At 33.0% G+C, this 19,455-nt stretch overlaps 1 protein-coding gene across 2 annotated transcripts in view; it reads left to right on the forward strand.

The window, feature by feature from the left end:
* Nucleotides 1-19,455, forward strand: part of LOC119837125 (inactive dipeptidyl peptidase 10) — a 129,337-nt gene that overhangs the window by 22,991 nt on the left and 86,891 nt on the right. For both annotated transcript variants that reach the window (XM_038362630.1, XM_038362631.1), the window contains exon 2: nt 7,865-7,983. In XM_038362630.1, the coding sequence (XP_038218558.1) occupies nt 7,954-7,983 (30 nt within the window). In that variant the 5' untranslated portion in view covers nt 7,865-7,953. The remainder of the gene's footprint in view (nt 1-7,864; nt 7,984-19,455) is intronic.

Below are 19,455 nucleotides of genomic sequence, written 5' to 3' on the forward strand. Positions count from 1 at the left end.
GACAGATTCGAAATTCAAATGTAATATTTTTTTATAATTAAGTGTAACAGTATTTATGGCCAGACTAAGTATAACGAATAATATAAACTATGTTGTATAAATATTGTAATTTTATAATAAAACTAAATTAATAACAGAGTTTGTCCTACTAATATTATAAATGCGAAAGTTTGTAAGGATGTGTGTGTGTGAACTATTGAACTGATTACAATTAAATTTGGTACCTAGATAGCTGGACAACTGGAATAACTGGGATACGGAAACCGCGGGGGGCAGCTAGTTATATATAAGCGATAAGTCCGCATGTGACTTGGTAAATACTTTTTTTCTCTTTTGTTTTATTTTATGCATTATTTATGTTCAGGTTAGATAAAAAAGTGAAGTCCTTTAGTGGAGTATGGGATAGATGATATGCATCTGTTTCACTGATCGATTTTTTAATGAACAAGTAAGTGATCAACCTTCAGTGTCCTAAGGACCGAGATAATTGTTTTTGTTTGTCCCAACTGGGAATCGAACCCAGGCCCCCTCGGTTCTACGCTTACGTGTCAGCTTGTTTTGTTAGAGCTCCTTAATAAATAACAAATAATATGGCTATTACTATATATAATTAACTGCTTCAATTTGTTTTTATTTTTTTTTTAAATGTACTCACGAATATTAAAAATATTGTTAACTTTGATAAATTGAATTTTTTATTAAGGACATATAAGGCTTCACAAATATTTATAGTAATTGTACGATTTTTTTTTTGTTTTCGTTCACGGAACTTTGAAACTATTATAAAGAGTTAGACAGTCTATATGCAAGAGATTTCACACTGGAATAAAACCTATGACACAGTTATCATAGCTTTATATTTATAAGAATTCTTAAAATCGCTTAGTAACTCCAGAGATACAAACTTACAAATTCGCAAACTTTTCCTCTATATTAAATTAGTAGGTATAAAATAAACGACGTCTATTAAATACATATTATGACAAGGAAGAAGCTTTGTTCCCAAGACCGCGGAGCTTCAGATTGAATCAACTAATCATGTTCAATAAACTTTAAACCTTTGATGTCTATAGTGATCAGCAAAGACAGTCGATTGTTCTTAACAAAGTCAAGGTATATTGTTGGAGTTTCTGCAAGATCGGCCAGTTTGAGTAAAGTTTTCGATATGAGAGGATCACTCAGTTATTTCAATATGAAACATTGTCCTACAAATTTTACTAATATTATAAATGCGAACGTTTGTAAGGATGTGTGTGTGTTTGTTGCTCCTTCACGCAAAAGCTACTGAACCGATTGCAATGAAATTTGGTATGTAGACAGCTGGACAACCGGAATAACATAAAGGCAACTTTTTATCCCGATATTCTTACGGGATACGGACTTACGCCGGTGAAACCGCGGCGCGCAGCTAGTATTATAGAAGCGAATGTTTGTGGAGATGTATGTATGTATATTTGTTAATCTCTTACGATAGCCACTAATCGGATTTTGATGATACTGAGCAGTGATATAGCTTATGTACCATAAAAATAAAAAATAAATAAAATAAGAACAGTTTATTTCATTTCCAATTTTACAAAAATATGGAGTAGTAGGGTCTTCCTAGTAAATTAAAAAGAATAAACCTGTGTCAGAAGGACCGGCTCTAAAACTCATCTCTTATGGAAATACTTGCTTTTGCCAGCGGGTTCGTCCGTGAGTGAAAATGCGTTGCATAGCACTATTTTAACAAAGCTTACCTCTTATAAGATTACCTTACTAATCTAACATAGATATATTTAAATCGATTTTTTCAAACCACAAAAACTATGAAGAGGGTTGCCGTGGCAAAGGATAGGATAATAGTCATAAAAATGCGATAAGATAATGGAATCTTGACAATGAGTGGGACATAAGACATTGCAGGGCTTATAGGATGGAAAATATATGTTTTCTGAAACTGACGATAATCTTTGAATAAATTGAGATAATTCGAGATGTCATATGGTGGGTTACAGTGAAGACAGAGAGTATCGCTTGATCGAAGTAGTTTAGTGCCAGCACTTTCCCCACGCTGGAATTAGCATTGCTTTAAGACGTTACGATAACCCGCCAGCTAGTACTATTATATATGTGTATTTGTTTTTAAAGCACGTAATGCCATACGTTAAAATAATCAAAAGATTAAACAATACAATAAGATGCTTTTATAGATTCGTAGATTGCCATAGCGTACTCGGAATATTTGCGTATTATTTCTACTATCGACTTCCTTATAGCCCCCTTGTACTATATCAAACCGTCACAAATACACTCCGCCCATAATGTTTACTTATATAAGTGTTTTGGCTCCAGTGAGGGCTGAGTTATATATTATATACATATATATCTATGCATTTACTATATAGTGGGTGATCATGATTTAAGAGTTATGTTGGTTGAGATTAGGGGTCAGTGGAATTGATTATAATGCCATAGAGTATGATGTAAATATTCGATTCAATCGTATGTGTGTGGAAAATTTATGTCACCGTCGGCAATGGAGCAGGTGGGTCGCCTGATGGTAAGCGCTACCACCGCCCGTGTATATTAATTAGCAGAAGCATAAGGTAGCTTGCGGACATTTCACATCTACAAATAAATTGCCAACTTTAAATGAAAAGCGATAAAGAAAGGGTTGACGAAAGGACTAAAGGAGAGGACTGGGAAGGCGAAACTGCAGGCGGTTGGCTTTATTACAGGTTTTAAATCTCATTTTAAAATAGATGAATGCCCTGTCACCTGTTCAGAGTCAACAATCAACATAATATGTTAAGTAAATATTATTTAGTTTATATGTTTTATGATATTAATTGTTAATTATGCCAAACGCTGTTAATCGTGATGTCCAGAATATTGTTCTAAAGGTGACACTGAAGCGACGGTGATGACACCCTTTATTAGAAGCTAGTTGGGTTTAGAACTAAACCTTAAAAATTATACGTCTCGCCTTCGACGTTAAAGACATAACTAGTAAATGTGTCAAAATTAGAAGCAAAATTCCAACACAATGTTCCAAATGGTCTCATTTTACGAGTCTTTACTTGGTTTCACTCGGTCACGGGTCACCAGAGGCTTGTATATGTGTAGTTAAACAAATTGAATTTGGCTCACTTCTCTTTGATCGATTGTGCTATTGCACTTACATGTCCAGTCGAATTATCACAAAATCGTCTTGTGTTATCGTGTGAAGGGCAGATCTTTATTAGAAGTTAAATTTTATACAAAATTAATGTACGACATAATAACTATCATGTGTTTTGTATCTAATTTTATTTAAAAATAGGAAGGTTGCTTTTACGTATCGGTCCTTATTATTCACTAGCGGTCCGCCCCGGCTTCGCCCGTGGTACATATGTAGCCTATAGTCTTCCTCAATAAATTATATTGATTATTAATAGATATTAATTAGATAGCACATCTAACACTGAAAGAATTTTTCAAATCGGACCACAAAGAAACAAACAAACTCTTCAGCTTTATAATATTAGTATAGATTTGATATTTATATTTTTTCTATAGACCTTTCGACCTTATTGTACCTTTTATATAGAGATGAACGATATCTGCATTGCTTTATCACGATGATCGATTGGTAGAACCTAAAAAGTATTTAAAAATAGAATATAAAACTACCAATATAAATTTAATAATTTACTAACAAATTATGGCATAACTATTTGAGTTACTTTCTTAAATGTATCAAAACATATGCCCATTCTATTACGCATGCGTGATTATTGAATGATTTATTATCGTTGAATTTTAATGAACCCACTGGGTATTTGGGAAATTCACAGAGGTTTCTTTGGATTACATAATCTATGACAATAAATAAGCCCTACCATATCTGTGATTTATTAATGAGATGGTTGTTGAATTCATAACGTTGGGAGTTGAGCATGCTTTGGCGCGAATACGACTAGCACCGGGGCAGATAGCACGCAGAAGATTGGTACGGAATAATAGCATGCGAACGCTTCTGTGTAGTACGAGCTTGAGGGTCGTATCCTTCCCGCTTCTTCATTCCTGCTGGAAGTCCCTTCCTTATCCTTAAAAATCGGGCAACACTTTTGCGGAGGCCCTCCCTCTGAAAACTACTAATTTTTTTATCTCTTTTCATTGTAATTTTATGCCGTAGCGGGCAATAACATAGAAATGCTTAATAATCGTAGTACATAATTACATGTCGATGGTTAGGGACTGCGGTAGAGAGTCACTTAGTAAAATCACAATACAGTTAAAAGCAATTTGTGCCATGGACTGAATTATATCCATATAATTCTCCCTTTTAAGACGTCAAACGGCTCTCCCCGTGGATTCACTCGCATAGTCGAAGGGAATCCTCATGATAATGAGCCGTTTCATCAAAGTATTAATACAAATATAATATATGTAAAATACTCATAGTATTGTAGCTTCATAAAACAATTACATACACTCATATGTACAGCGATTAATGCACGCATTGCACCACCGAAACGAACGATCGAAAAAAGGTAAATAGATGTGTGAAAGCTTTTAGATGTCTGTCCCAGTCCCCCAAAGACATGGAATTTCACTTTGAATTTACCGCTAATAAATCACTTTGTCCCTCATTTTCTAATTGGGTCATACGAATGTAAATACTTAACATAGTACGATTTTTTTTGCTTTATTTACTTGTATTAACCTCACACTCAAACCCATATTCAAACTCAAGCCTTGACTCAAACTCAAAGTCAACTTTAACCTCTAACGCAAAACAAACTATTGTCGTCCAACTAAACTAAATTATAAATTTAGTTATCAAACAAACCGTTAAATTGCTATCATGCGACCATTCGCATACCGTCGCATTAAAACACGATTCATTGGAAATTTGTCAAACAATACATTCCGAATTCAGCGTTATAAATAATGTATTATAATACTCATTTTTCGGTAAATGTACGTAATATCAAACATGAAATATAAAAATAATTTCTTCCCGCCGACTTAAGCGGCACAGTCAATAAGGGCGTCCCTTATAATCCGATATATCTACTTTACGACGTCCCTTTTACTCTGCGGCCAATATATTATGTACTCTATAAATCTTCGTAATACCAATAGGATATCCTGGAAAAATTGACGCTTAATTTAGGGAATGAGGAATGACCTGTCACTGTTTATATGGTTCTTATAACCATTATAAAATCTGTAAGTGGTTGTTGTTAATTGAAACGTTGGAATCGCTTTAATCCAGACACAATATGTAACTTCGTACATTTCCTTTCCTACCCGGTTGCCTTGCAGAGATTGCTGTTTAGCAATAAAACCACCTCTTCCGCAAATGATGCCTTTTTTGTTCTATTTATTGATTTCTCTTGTTATTTCTATCTTTTTTGTGAAACAAAGTATTATAAATTAATAAAAATAACTTTTTGCGTTAAACTTAGTTAGTCCATGCCCATAAAATGTATGTGATAAGAAACCAGATCGACTTTTGTACATTACAATGGTCCTTTATAGGCGATATAATAGATTTAAAACAAATCTTAGCAGAGCACCTACGAAATTCGTAGTACGAATCATAATGTATTTCAATATCGTATAATGGATTACAATAATGTTAATATATTTACAATTTTACGGTAATACGGATACAATTTGGCACAGAAAACAGGCTATATATGACTATATATGACGGTGACATAAAAAAAATTAAAAACAATAAAACTGTGATATGTATCTCTTTTAAGCGGGAATACAATATTTATTTTTTTGCGAGTCAAAAACTTGTGACGAATACCTTTGTTACAAAGTTGTTTTTCTATTGTTTATAGCAAATAACAAAAACACCTTCAAATTGTCAGAACTATGCAGGAGATGTAATTACCATTGGGAGATGTAATCATATTTAAAGGCTCCAGCTTTAAAAGAAAAAAAATCACAAAATTCGATACATCTAAAAATATACAGTCGAATTGATAATCTCCTTCTAGAAATTAAAGACTTTTTAACGGATTTTAATCGTGATTTATTCATTATATTACTAACCCGACGTTTCGAACACCTTACAGCGAGCGTGGTCACGGGAAGTCAGTCTCCCCGTGACCACGCTCGCGTTAAAAAATCTTTAATTTCTAAATGTATAATACTCGCGAAAAATCAAACACAAGAAAATCTCCTTCTATTTTGAAATCGGTTGAACTAATACACAGAGTGTGGTGAATATTATATATCCAGCCTAAAAGTAGGTAGTGAAATATTGCTAACTTAGTCTTGCGTCTGCCAAGTTGTATTATGATAAGGTTAAACCCTCGCTTCAGAATTGTTCGGATTATCCAGAATGGAAGCCAAATCTCCTTTACATTCAGTTTTCGAATGCAAATTCTAAATTCCAATTTTAAATTCGTGTGTCGTTCTATTGTCTTACGTCATGGCGTAGTTTGGTGTTGGGGCGATATTGCTTCACTCTAATTTTACATACATTTGTAAGTTATGGCGTAGTAATATTAAGATAATAGTAAGTTATATTTTGGTAGCTGTATACATAAATAATATAAATATTTTTGATTGTGTGTACGGTATTTGAGCACACTAATCTCTGGAACTACTGGACCGATTACGAAAATTCTACCGATCTATATGTACGTGATCTCTGAGGGTTTCATGATATATGTACCAAGGGCGAAGCCAGGGTGGTTCGCTAGTGTATAAAATAGCATAAAGACCACTCATCGTTTATGTATACAGAATGATAAATTAAAAAAGGTTAACATTTTATCAATATCATAAATATCCTACTATTATAAACAATAATACTATAAGAGGTACGTATAGAGGACGTATTTTTGTATGTTTGTAACGTTTTTAAACCATTGGAATGATGCAACTTCTCTGAGTGATTTAGGCTATATACATGTACTACGGGCGAAGCCATATTCACAGTTTTCTTTATTTAGTGCCTTGTAGAGAAAGAATAAATTGGGATGGAGCCTTATTAAAAACATAATCTACCGCAACAACTACGAATATCCACGAATAAACATTATGGAATGTTTCAGTAAAGTTAGATCTTGGTTTTCTGTGCTTTGTCAACCTCCGTGAAGTTTATACGTACAGATTGTTAGCGCATAAAATTCCTAATTGCTTCAATTACCGGAACGAGGCGTTTCTATACTATAAGCGTGGTCATTTGTAAGAAAGCGACCGCAACTGACGTTTTAAGACGTTTTTAATTAAACTCTTAAACCGCCCAGCGATTTAATATTAATTACTCCGCCGCTTTGAATGGGACATATGCTGGTAATTAAAGTTTTAAACACTTTTGGTTTGTTTTAATTGTGCTATTAAATGGAAATAATTTTAACTGCTTTTGTCCGACCATTTTGTTTGGCTAAGAGGGATCTTGATGGTTTCGACTCGGACTGTGGATTAATATTGAGTTTAGATATAGTAGCGTAATATTTCATGTATAGATTTTAAGTGTAAAGAACGCTTATATTCGTTGTTATATGTTTATTTCTTTGTACGAGTATATAAAAATCAATCGCCGGATGTGTTGCTAAGTGTATATAGTTTGAGAACGGCTCGACTAATTCGGCTAATATTTTTAACTTTAAGGCATACGGAGAGTTCTTATGGGGAGAAAAATGTACCATAGGCGAAGACAGGGCAGACTGCTAGTAATACTAAATTTTTTAATTTTTTTTATTGTTTTTTTTTTGCTTTACCTAACTGCGTTATGTATTGTGTATTATAATTATAAAGAATATCACTTCTACTCAAAGCGTTTCTATATCACGTTTTACAATATACAAAAATTTGAACACTCTGTATCAAATTAACCAACTAACGCTACCTTCGCTTATTGTTTCAGAATGTGCAAGCCTTCTCGGTACATCAACACCAGTGCTGGATGCGTTATTGATTGACCACGCTCCATCAGCTCGGTAGACAGCTACAAAGATGGCTGACAATGTGGCATTCGATGATGAGGTAAGTTTAAGAACACTCTGTATACATTATTTCAATATGTACGTATGTAATAACATGTAGGATAATAACAACAATATATGTTTAAAAGTATTTTAACGTACCACTACTATACCTACGTAACACTACATAACAACACTACAATAATTGACTGTAATCAAAACCGTGTTTAACTGAAGGTGTAGCCTAAATCATTTTCGCCTGATTTTTGCGGTCGAAACTGGTTTTGACCGGTTAGGAATTTCGACTGTACCATATATACTATCATTGATAAATTAGATATTAATCAAAATCGAATAAGCAGTGGCAACCACAGCGCTGCAAATTTTTCAACAATAAATTCATTTGACGGACAGTTACATGTGAGCTGACTCAATATCAAAGACTATTTATTACAACTAATGTTATTTTTGAAACACGATTTAGTGTTTTATTGTATGTCTGTATGATTAGGCTTTGATCTAGGAAGAATGAGATTGTATCATATCATTTTTTGTTCTTTAACAATATTCCAGATATCGCTTATTGTGAACGTAATAAATAAATAACACAGCGTCTTTATGCGATATAATTTAACATCGCAATATAGTAGCTGCGCCCCGCGGTTTATCCCGCGTAACTACGTATCCCGTAGGAATATCGGCATAAAAAGTTGCCTATATGTTATTCCAGTTGTCCAGCTGTCTACGTACAAAATTCCATTGCAATCGGTTCAGTAGTTTTTGCGTGAAAGAGCAACAAACGCACACACACACAAACTTTCGTATTGATAATATTAGTAGGATTTATAATAAAATCATTGTTCATTAATATTCTCTTAACATTACATACGTACTTATGTAACTCGAGAGGTTAACCAAACTAAAATGTATATAGTATTGACATAAAGAAACTCTAAACACAAACATACGAATGTTTTTACTCCTTTTTATTTTCGGTAGTCGGTTAATAGTTTCATAGTCCTCTATTCCCTAATGCGTATACAAACTAAAACAATATTTACGCAAATCAAATTTCAATAAAGAATATAGTTTAAACTGACAAAACAGAAACAATCGAAACACGTAAAAAAATATTGCAACGAAATATAGAAAATCTGTTGGCAATCAAATAGCCAGTTCGGATAACATCGAGGCGTCAGCGTTTCATGCGCTGACTTTTATATGAAATCACTTTTATATTACTTTTATTTTGTTACTAGTTGGAGCCTGCGGTTTCGCTCGCTTTAAAATTAACCTAGATATTAATTCAGACTACTTATAATACAACTATATATAAAATATCATACATATAATATAACAGCACATGAAAAACTAGCAAACACCTATTCATTAAAAAGTTTCACGCTTATCATATACTAGCTGTCCGCCCTGACTTCGCTCGTGGTACAAGTATAGCCCTCGGGGATAATGTACAAATTTTTGAATATGTATATTAGTTTCTGAGATTAGCGCGTTCAAACAAACGAACAAACATTTTAGCTTTATACAATACGTATAGATAGGAGAAGCATCTGTTCCTGTTTATTAAATACACTCATAAATACATGATCTTTCATAGTGTCATTGCAAATAAGTAATATTTGGATGATTTTCGTTGCGTTATACTTTTTACTTCCATACTTCAGGAAATATAGATGGTGATAATGGTACCCTAGCGGTTAACCTATTTCGGTTCCTATAATATAGTCTAGTTTTCTAGGCTTTAGAAGAGCCAATGTGTATTTCATGTAAAATTTTCTTGATAATAATTGGCATTATTATCATATTAATTGTGTTTTGTTTGTTTGTAATGTGTTGTCAATACTTCATACCGTTTGTTCAACGGAGCTAATATAATATAATAATAATACTTGCATTCGCGCGTGGCTTCGCACGTGTTAATTTCGGAGTTTAATTGATTATTAAACATATAAACCTTCCTCTTGAATCACTCTAACTATTAAAAAGAATCAAAATCCGTTGCGTAGTTTGAAAGATTTAAGCATAGGACATAGGGACAAGCGACTTCGTTTTATACTATGTATATAAGATTACCCCTTTAATTTCTATTATAGACAGATTAAGAATCCTCGAGCACATTTTGTGAATAAACTCATTAAAAGCCCAAATTAATGAAATAATCGTCAGAAAGTATATTCCTTCTCCATTTTAATAAGCCAGTTTCCTTTCTTTTTAGGTTAAATTGGCAATGATTAATTGCTACGTGGAGCAGTGGCATAAGAACAGAATTAATTGTTTCTGTGGCTGCCAATTAGTTATCGGATGTACTTTTTGTACTCTTTCGAACATAGTTTATGTATATATAAATATAAATGGGTATATTTTATTTGATTTTACTTTTTGATTTTGTTTATACACTTTACTTAGATAAATGGACAAAAATAATTCAAAATATAATACTTTTTTAATTATTTTTTTATGTCATAGTCGGCAATGAACATTTAGAGAGGCGTAAGTTCGATTGCAGACCTTACGCCTCCACAAATGGATTGTCGACTTAAAATTTGAATGGAAATTAATGGAAGGATTAACGAAAGCCATAAAAGAAAGGACTGATGATGGAAAGGAATAGGATATGGGCCTCCGGCTCAAACTATAGATATTTGTAATTATACATATATAATAGATGTTTGTAATCTTATTATGTTCAATTCTGAATGTTTCAATTCCTTATCATTTTTATTAGATACTTATTCAAATATCTCAATATTGTAACGGAACGTAAATTATTAGATCACAAAAAATTTTACAGTTGAACGATTTTTTCAAGATGGAATGAGAAAATATTTGATTTTTCCTCTTTAAATTTATTGGGCTTTGGTTTGAATTTTTTGTGTAATATCATTTAAAAAGCTTTTTGTAGCATCGTTAATAGAGCTATTTACGTTAACGTGCTTCACTCGGTTTTATTCGGGTAAAAGAAACCCATGTTATTTCCATTATTATTTAAAGATTTTTTACAATGGGAGGAGTTTTTCAGAAAATTTAACTTTTTCCTATCTTATAACGTTTACCAAATACTCGTGTTATGAAGAGGAATGATTTGATTTCAGATGAATTTTAACTATACGCGCTGGCCTATTTTCTTATAACTGGCAATTACAGCAGCTGGCTAAGATCAACAGGAAATCGCATGCGCATTGGTCTCTCTCGTCGAGCTATTGTGTGTTCGCTAAAATGCTATAATTACGCCGTGATTGTGTGTTAACCGATTTCGAAAAATGGAGGAACGTACTAATACGATTGTATTTTTTTGACTTTATTACCTCAGAAATATCGATTTAGTTAACAGTTTGTTGATTTTTTTATTTGAAATCTGGCGCTTCTGGAGTGGTCCCATTTAAATACGGTTTATTTCTGGCAGTTTGAAAGTGTAATTTGTTAAAGATAGTTGTGGTTTAAAGATTATATCGTTTAGGACTTCTAGAACTTTGATCGCTTTAGGTATCGCAAAGTATCTATACTAACAGATTAAAGCAGTCTTGGCAAATATTAATGTAAATATCTGTAGATACTATGCTTTTCCGGTAACTTTTTCCGGTACTTTTCATCTACAGATCGTGTATTTCCCGCCAAAACTTACGGCATACATTTCGAGACCGAAATAAATGAAACGTGTGAGTGAAGTGTAGTTTGTTTTTCATTGGCTATGTATATCGCATTAATGGCAGATGGTTAGACGAATTTAATCATACTACGATTAAAAATAGCAAATGTGGATGTTTGTTACTCTTTCACGATTATCTGATCAGTTTTAGATGAATTTAGGATAGAGTTGCTTCTAATTTATCTGGCCACTGATTGTAGCATACGCATGTCATATTTCTCATAGAGGAATAATTTGTAGTCTGCATAGGCACGGTAAGTTTTAATCCGGGTACAAATTTATATTCTGGATTAGGTTTAGCACGAGTGTAGCCGTGGGCTGACGCTTGTCATGAATAATTTGTTCGTCAAAGCTGCTTGGGACACATACGTGTAGTAAGCCCAACGAGATAAGATAAAAAATTGTAAACAATTGAGCGTAACACTGCATTGCCTACAGCTCGGCCTAATGGTAAAAAAAAATCAGGGTACAAACTTTCATCCTCTATTTTATATATACAGGGGTAGAATTTGAGTGTGAGCATCGAGCACGCTTCGGCACGAATTGGTCCAGTATTTTGGGCTGTGTGTTTATGGGTCAACCTTTCAGTCAGTACCGTTGCGCTGTATGTATCAAGATTTAATATATTTGTCTAGTTTGCAAGTTTCTCATCAAAACCTTCTCACGTTGCGTGCTTCCTGGTACAGTTACATGACCGTTTGTAAACCTTTACCTATTTTCATTCATGAATTCGTTATTTCACCGGAAAAGATAGATAGATAAACAGATTTTCTTTTAAACAATTCCCTTAAAAGTGAAGGATCCTACAAGAGATCTAAATCAAATTTAACCCTCATCGGTTCCAAATGTCGTATAAATGAATAAACGAGAGCGGCAAACAGCGTTTGATCTTCTGGATCCTGTTTACAAATGAATTTGCAGTTTCTTTTGTACGTTGTTTGATTATTGTGATTTATTAACCGCATAATAACGGTTTGTTTTGCAATGTTTGCCCCGAATGTTCTGGAACATTCCTTGATATGTCAATAAAATAAAAACATAATTTATGTCAGATTTGCGTTCGGTTTTTGCAATTTATAAAAATATTGAAATGTTTGATCATTATGAGTATGATAGTAAATATACCATTTGCATTGAGTAATTTATCTGTGAAATTACTCATTTATTGGTTAATTGGGAACATATTTTTATTCATTTTGTATTATTATTGACGTGACAACGTCTTAAATTAGGTTGCGGCTCGGAGGCACTTATGAAAAAGGTAACGTTACGATGAGTCACCGAACTATGATCGGTCCGCCGCGCGCGCAGCACTAGAGAATTAGGCGCATTGAATCGGCGCGTGATTGTGTCTCTGTCTCTGTCTTTTTAGTAAACAAAATATATTTTCTGTAGTTAAAATTTGTGCAATTCTTATTTTCATTCAATTCCTTGTTCCTATTGTGCAATTTAATAATATTCATATCAATAAATATTCTACCGAGAAAAAGACGTTGTCACGTAAAATCTTCGCCCGTAAAACCGACTTTACAGGCAACCATTTTTTTTTTTTTAATATAATTAATATTCGAACTGTATATTCAAATAGACGTACCTACTGCCGTCGTAGAATTTATAAATCACTAGTTCTGCCGCGCGTTTATACCTGCGGATGTACCCGCGGAAAAAATTGGCATGTCTATAATTAATATGCTTTCCCGTATGATTAAAATTCCGTGCAATCTTTTTCTCATGAAAGACTGCCAAACATTTCTCATGAAAGACTGCCTAACATGTATACCTTCTTACAAACTTTCGCGTATATAATATACTTACGCGTATATATTTACTACTCTTGTAGTGAATTTTCCTTGTACTCTATACTTTAATATACATCGGATAGTTTCAATACCTCACAACTACAAAATAGAGAAGGCATACCTTCTAGAAAGCACTTAGAAAATAAAAATAGCCCCGCAATAAAATGCAGGCTTTTTTACGACACGCTGGAACGTGACAGAATCTTAAACAAGTTAGTTTGCAAGATACAGTTGAGCTCTTTGGATTTCATGTCCGCCTGGTATCTGAAAAACAGTTAAATAAGTTTTCCTTGTATTCAAATAAAATAAATCTAATTAAAATAACATTTTTTTTGTACAAAACTTCTTGAAACATCTTCATTATGCTTTTAAAACTTTAAAATAGAGAAATTAATTTAAATTTCTGTTAGGGTTGACTTTTCAATACTTGATGAATCTTGATCCAATAGAATTATGACCTATATAATAAATAATTATTAACAAAAAGCAGAACCCCCTTCAAATTTTCAGATGTAGATCAAATTCAAATCGGACCACTACAGCCAGCAGCTTTGAAATACACAAAGAATCATAAAAATAAATAAATAGAATATTGTCGAATTAATTGATAATTTTCTACTCTTTTGAAGTCGGTTGATAAAAAAAGTATAATGAATAAATAAGTGCCTTTAACTTGCAAGCACAAAAGTGAAAACGAATGTAAAATCATCAAAAATTAAACGTGTGAGAGAAAAAAATTTATGGCAAGCCATAACGTAAGGGCGCGGCCTGAAAAGATTTTCTTGTTACAAAGACGGTTTCACGTAAGCTTCTTACGGTTTCATGACAGCCTGGTACTATAAAATGGGAAAATAACTATTACAGATATTTCAAAAAAATACGTCCACTTTTTTCTATTTAAACTCATTTTTAGGACAAAAGATTATAATAATACTAGCTGCGCCCCGCGGTTTCACCCGCGTAAGTCCGTATCCCGTAGGAATATCGGGATAAAAAATAGATGTTGGCCGATTCTCAGACCTACCCAATATGCTTACCAAATTTCAGAGGAATCGGTCAAGCCGTTTCGGAGGAGTATGGCAACGAAAACTGTGACACGAGAATTTTATATATATAGAAGATAAATGAATAATTATCAAACTCTTTTCTAATTTAAAGTCGAATTTTGAAATAAATTATCTCTAATGTCTCAATACATATAGAACTTGCTATATATCAAAGTAAATAGCTATATACACTTACAGTTATGGGCAGACAAGGGAATTATATATAGCATTTAATATTTTTAGTTCTTACCTTTTTCACCTTGTTTATCTCCAGCCAGAAAATGCCTGATCTCCATCCAACGTTTTGTTTTTATTTTTGGTTATCTTATTTACATACAAATTCAGAATATCGCTTGAATAAAATGATATTTGAATATTAAGTGTGAAGTGTATAAACGACCCGAGATAAGTGTTGGCAACACTTCAAATTTCCTTTGCTAAGATGCACTATCGCATACCATTAAACGAGAAATATTAGTTAACTTTAGATTCCGCAATGTAGCATCAAACATCATTATGTATTTAGAATATAAATATAGAGAGATATAAATGATTAGATATGCCAATAAAACACAAGTTTCTTCGTATATCGCCAGTTATTCTACTAGAGAGTAATCAATAATACAAAAGCTTCTGAGGTAGTTATTTTAATATGGTGTGAGAAAGAAAGAAATATGTTGCTCTCATAGATATTTATATATTTAAAACTGTAGCCTTCTTACATGTAATATATCTTCTTCTTAACTTAAAAGTATCGGTTCATCGACATCTCATTGCATAATTAGGAACGATTAAGATGTATGAGTGTCTTGTTACTATTTGTGACTGCGTTGTGTGTTTGTTGATTGGGCGACACTAGAACTTCCTAGAAACCTAGCAACTTGACCGATATCCTCATATTAAGACCTGTGTAATATAAAGAACTTGAGTTTTGCTGGATATTTAGCTACTAAACTCGAAGCATTATAATTTACCTTCTGTAACACAATTTCTCACATCTTAATATTGGTTTTAAATTACTGTGTACTAAAACATGTTTCATTTCTTAAGATCTATCTACATTAGCATTTTAATCAAACTAAATACGCATTTACATACGATTTCAATAACCGACTCGTGCGAGGAGGAAAGAATTCGACTCCGCTAAGGGTTGGACCACACGTTAATACTAAAATTATAATTTATCTGCAAATCTTATGTAGATTTAATTTTTAAGTTTATAGCATTGAAATGCTTTATAAATGAGAAATTTTGAAAGAATAGAAAAAATTTTGATCACGAAGCAGGATTTGAACCTGCGTTTCTTACCTAACCGTAGCAACGCCTAGCCTCTCGGCCACCCGTGATCCTGCCACAGTAATCGAATTTCTTCTACCCTTTCGGTTTCATGTGCCTAAGGGGCACCTCACGCCATCTATTGAGATGATTAAGAACCATCACAACCAATACGAAACATTATTTCAATGATTACAATATTAGTATTAGTAGATTTGAGTATTATGTTCGAATAATATGCATTAGAGATTTTGCTGCGTATAAAAAAAACTACATAATCCATTTCATTAGTAATGTCCACATAATATTTCATAAGATAACAATTTATATGAATATATTTAATATGAATAATATTACCTAATGAGATCAGTTGTTACGTAGAAATTTATGTGATGATTTTCTTAACTCAGGTTTAGCTGTCACTCAGAGTTTTAAAGAAATGTTTGGAATATTTTCGGATTCCCGCTCTCTAGTATGTGTAAGCCCTTAGTATAGGTATCGTCGCCATATTGCGGATTGCGGGGCAATGTGTAAGAGCCTTCGGTTTTTTATTATGTAATTTCCATTGAAATTATTCCAAACATTGCGTTTGATAAAATCCAGTTTTTACACAACCTATCAAGTACGATCCTCTGAGCGTAACTGTTTTGAATATTACATTGAATTGTATTAGTTGGCTGTAAGAATAAAAGCTAGTCACGAAACCAGGTTCTGTCTCCATTGACCAGGCTTAAAAAATGTTATCTAATAAACACTATTAATATCGAAAATGCGAAAGTAACTCTATGTGTCAGTCACTTTCTCACGCCTAAAACACTTAATTGATTTGAATGGAATTTGATACGAAGATAGGCTTTATCGTTCTGTTCAGTTTTCCCCTGACTAAGCGGGCGAAGCCACATTTCAGGTGAAAGATTCGAGAAATTCTGTTAATAAAAAGCGTATTATTAATTAGCGTTCGAACTTCCTCATGAGATGAGATAATATTAAAGTTCTCCCATAACATATCAGTCCCCGTCAAGAACAGATATTGATAAATTTGTAGAAAATTTTATGTGCCTTAAGCCAGCGAGACACACCGGTTATTGAGTTTCTGCGAAATTATCCGCTTTTAACGTCTGCAACTTTCCATTAAAATATCGTATCGTTTTCCTTTTAAAATATCGTACAAGAAGGTAAAATAAGATGTAACGCCCAGTAAATAAAGCCTGAAATTAAAAAGGCGATTATTAGAAATACAACTTTCGATTCATCCCCCCATTGTGTCATGTATTCTGACTTAATATTTTTTGTATGAGTTATTGTCAAATATAGCTGTCACTTTATCCTGTCAAAACTTGTTTAGATGTCGAAATAAAACTTTGCCTTGCGTTGAAACGGGGCGCATTCGTAGAAATTACGCCTTAGTACCAACCTTGTTTAATCAATGTTCGACCGAACTACCCTCATTTGTTAATAGTCTTTAAATGGCTGCGATTTGTTATGAACTGACTAAATGAATTAGGCAGTACGATAAAACTGACTGTTGTAAAAGCAATATGTAGCAATACGTAACTCCTCTAAGACGAAATTTTACTTCAATTTTCATTCCACTGTATATATTGCTGTGAAAGTTTCATTCTGGAAAAGCATTTTAATATGAAAACAACGATGTATACAATGATGATAATTAATCATGAAACGTAAAACACTTCAACACAACTAAAATACGTCCAAGAAATGAGGAGCGTTGAAAATATACGTAATAAGTATTAGATGATGCATCTGTTGGCCTTTTTGCTATACAAAAAGCTTCTTAATTACAAAATCTATAGCTAACACAAAGAACATTAAGAAACAAGATGGAAAAGATTTTGAACTGTCACCCGTCGGCATAAAATACAAAATCCTTCTTCGTTGTGACGAAATGTGTCAGGGCTCAAGTTAAACTGGTTCCATAACAACGTAATTTAGTAACCAGCACAACAAAAACCAGCTAACAAGTATACTGTAAACGGTGTACGAGAAGTTACGAGTTTGTTAGAAACTACAGTGAAGTTATTCAGTAGTTAGTATATTGTGAACTTTTGTATTTACATAGAAATTCTTGAACGATGTAAGTTTTTCGCTTAGCTTTTAACTATCTCGGTAGCAAAATATATTTGCGTCCCCGGCTTTGGCTTGCCTTCTTTCATCGATCTCCTTAAAACGCCATTTTCTAAATTGTTCGGAATTTTTTGTATGCATCAGACACTAATAAAGTTTAAGATTTATGTGATTTTATGTCAAGAACAACTTCTATCGATTTGACGATTTACTCCCGGCCCAAATGGCAGCATAACTATTTAAATAACAATAAAATAACGATAATTTTCTATCAACTCACACTCAAACTCAATTTATTATTTTGAATCGTCATAACATAGCTTTAATATTTATCACCGGTTCGAAAAGCAGTTTCTATAGGGAAGAGCCGCCAAGTGCATACATGATTTTTTTGTATTAGATGCACTAAAACAGTGTATAGATAAATGGGATAGATGGTAGATAGGGTACGATAGGTATATTCGTATTTCGATAGTCGCTACATTCGTCTTTCTATCGGGTTAAAAAAAGAACCAAAATAAATCGCCCTCAAATTGTCAGACCTATACCAAATGTAAATATCATCATCAAAATCGGTTGGCCCAGTCGAAAGTTTTGAGGTAAACACAAAGAAATGCAGTCAAAACTCCTGACCTTTTTTTTGCAAGTTGGTTGAAAATATCCTTTCTTTTACGTATTTATTACACAGAGTAAAATCGTCAGACCATTACACAACCTGTAGCGAATTACTTTATCTATAAAATAAAACAATAAAATAGACGAATGAAGAACAAAATGTAGAAAATATGAGTGACGATGCATTCTTCGACTTAACTGTGATGTGGGTTGGATCTGTCTACTTTAGGTGTACTTGGCAGGTTAACTTAGATGGACATTTGTATCTTACCAAAATATATCGAGATATATTGAGGTTTAATGTGTCTGTAATTTGTATGTGTGCGTGTGGCTCTGTTTACCCACTGAGCTGGCCGAGATCATGGATTCGTTTATTGTATAAATGTGTGCGTGCGTCAATGTAGCTATTGTTGTTGTTTTTGAAGTCGAAATTTCATCAATATCACCACCATACCATACGCATTCATCTATCTTTAAAAACAGTCTTATAAACACTTATGTTATGCTATTATTAAGTAAATATAAGTAGCGTGTATCTCGACTCCATCCAAAGTTTATAACATATGTGTTCACAGGCGCACCGTTAAGAGAGGCGATAAATTTTCAAGTTTTACGAATGTTGTGTAGGGTTTTTGTATAGGGGTGGCTCAGCTGTTAAACTTTCAACTTTAATGAAAAAGCTTGGGAATCCAGAAATAAAATGCCCGTCAAAATATGTATTTTTCCACACATCACATAAGAACCTTTCTCAAATTAGTGAATATATATAAATATTGACATAACCGCAAGCCTAATTTTGAGTCGATTTAAATTTTATTTGGCTTTACATCAAAGTTAGATAAAAGTTCCTTTAACTCAATTTAGATGTATCTATAAAAATAGATTGTAATATATATAAATAACGGCTATGTTGTTACAGATATTATTAGAGACAAGTTTAGGTTTTCATATGCAATTACAAACTTTCAAATAAAGATACTACATATTATACATATTATTGCCATATAAAAAAACCCGATAAACCAATCTCACATTAAAATATAACA

This window comes from Zerene cesonia, chromosome 26, assembly GCF_012273895.1.
Source record: "Zerene cesonia ecotype Mississippi chromosome 26, Zerene_cesonia_1.1, whole genome shotgun sequence".
Lineage (NCBI taxonomy): Eukaryota > Metazoa > Arthropoda > Insecta > Lepidoptera > Pieridae > Zerene > Zerene cesonia.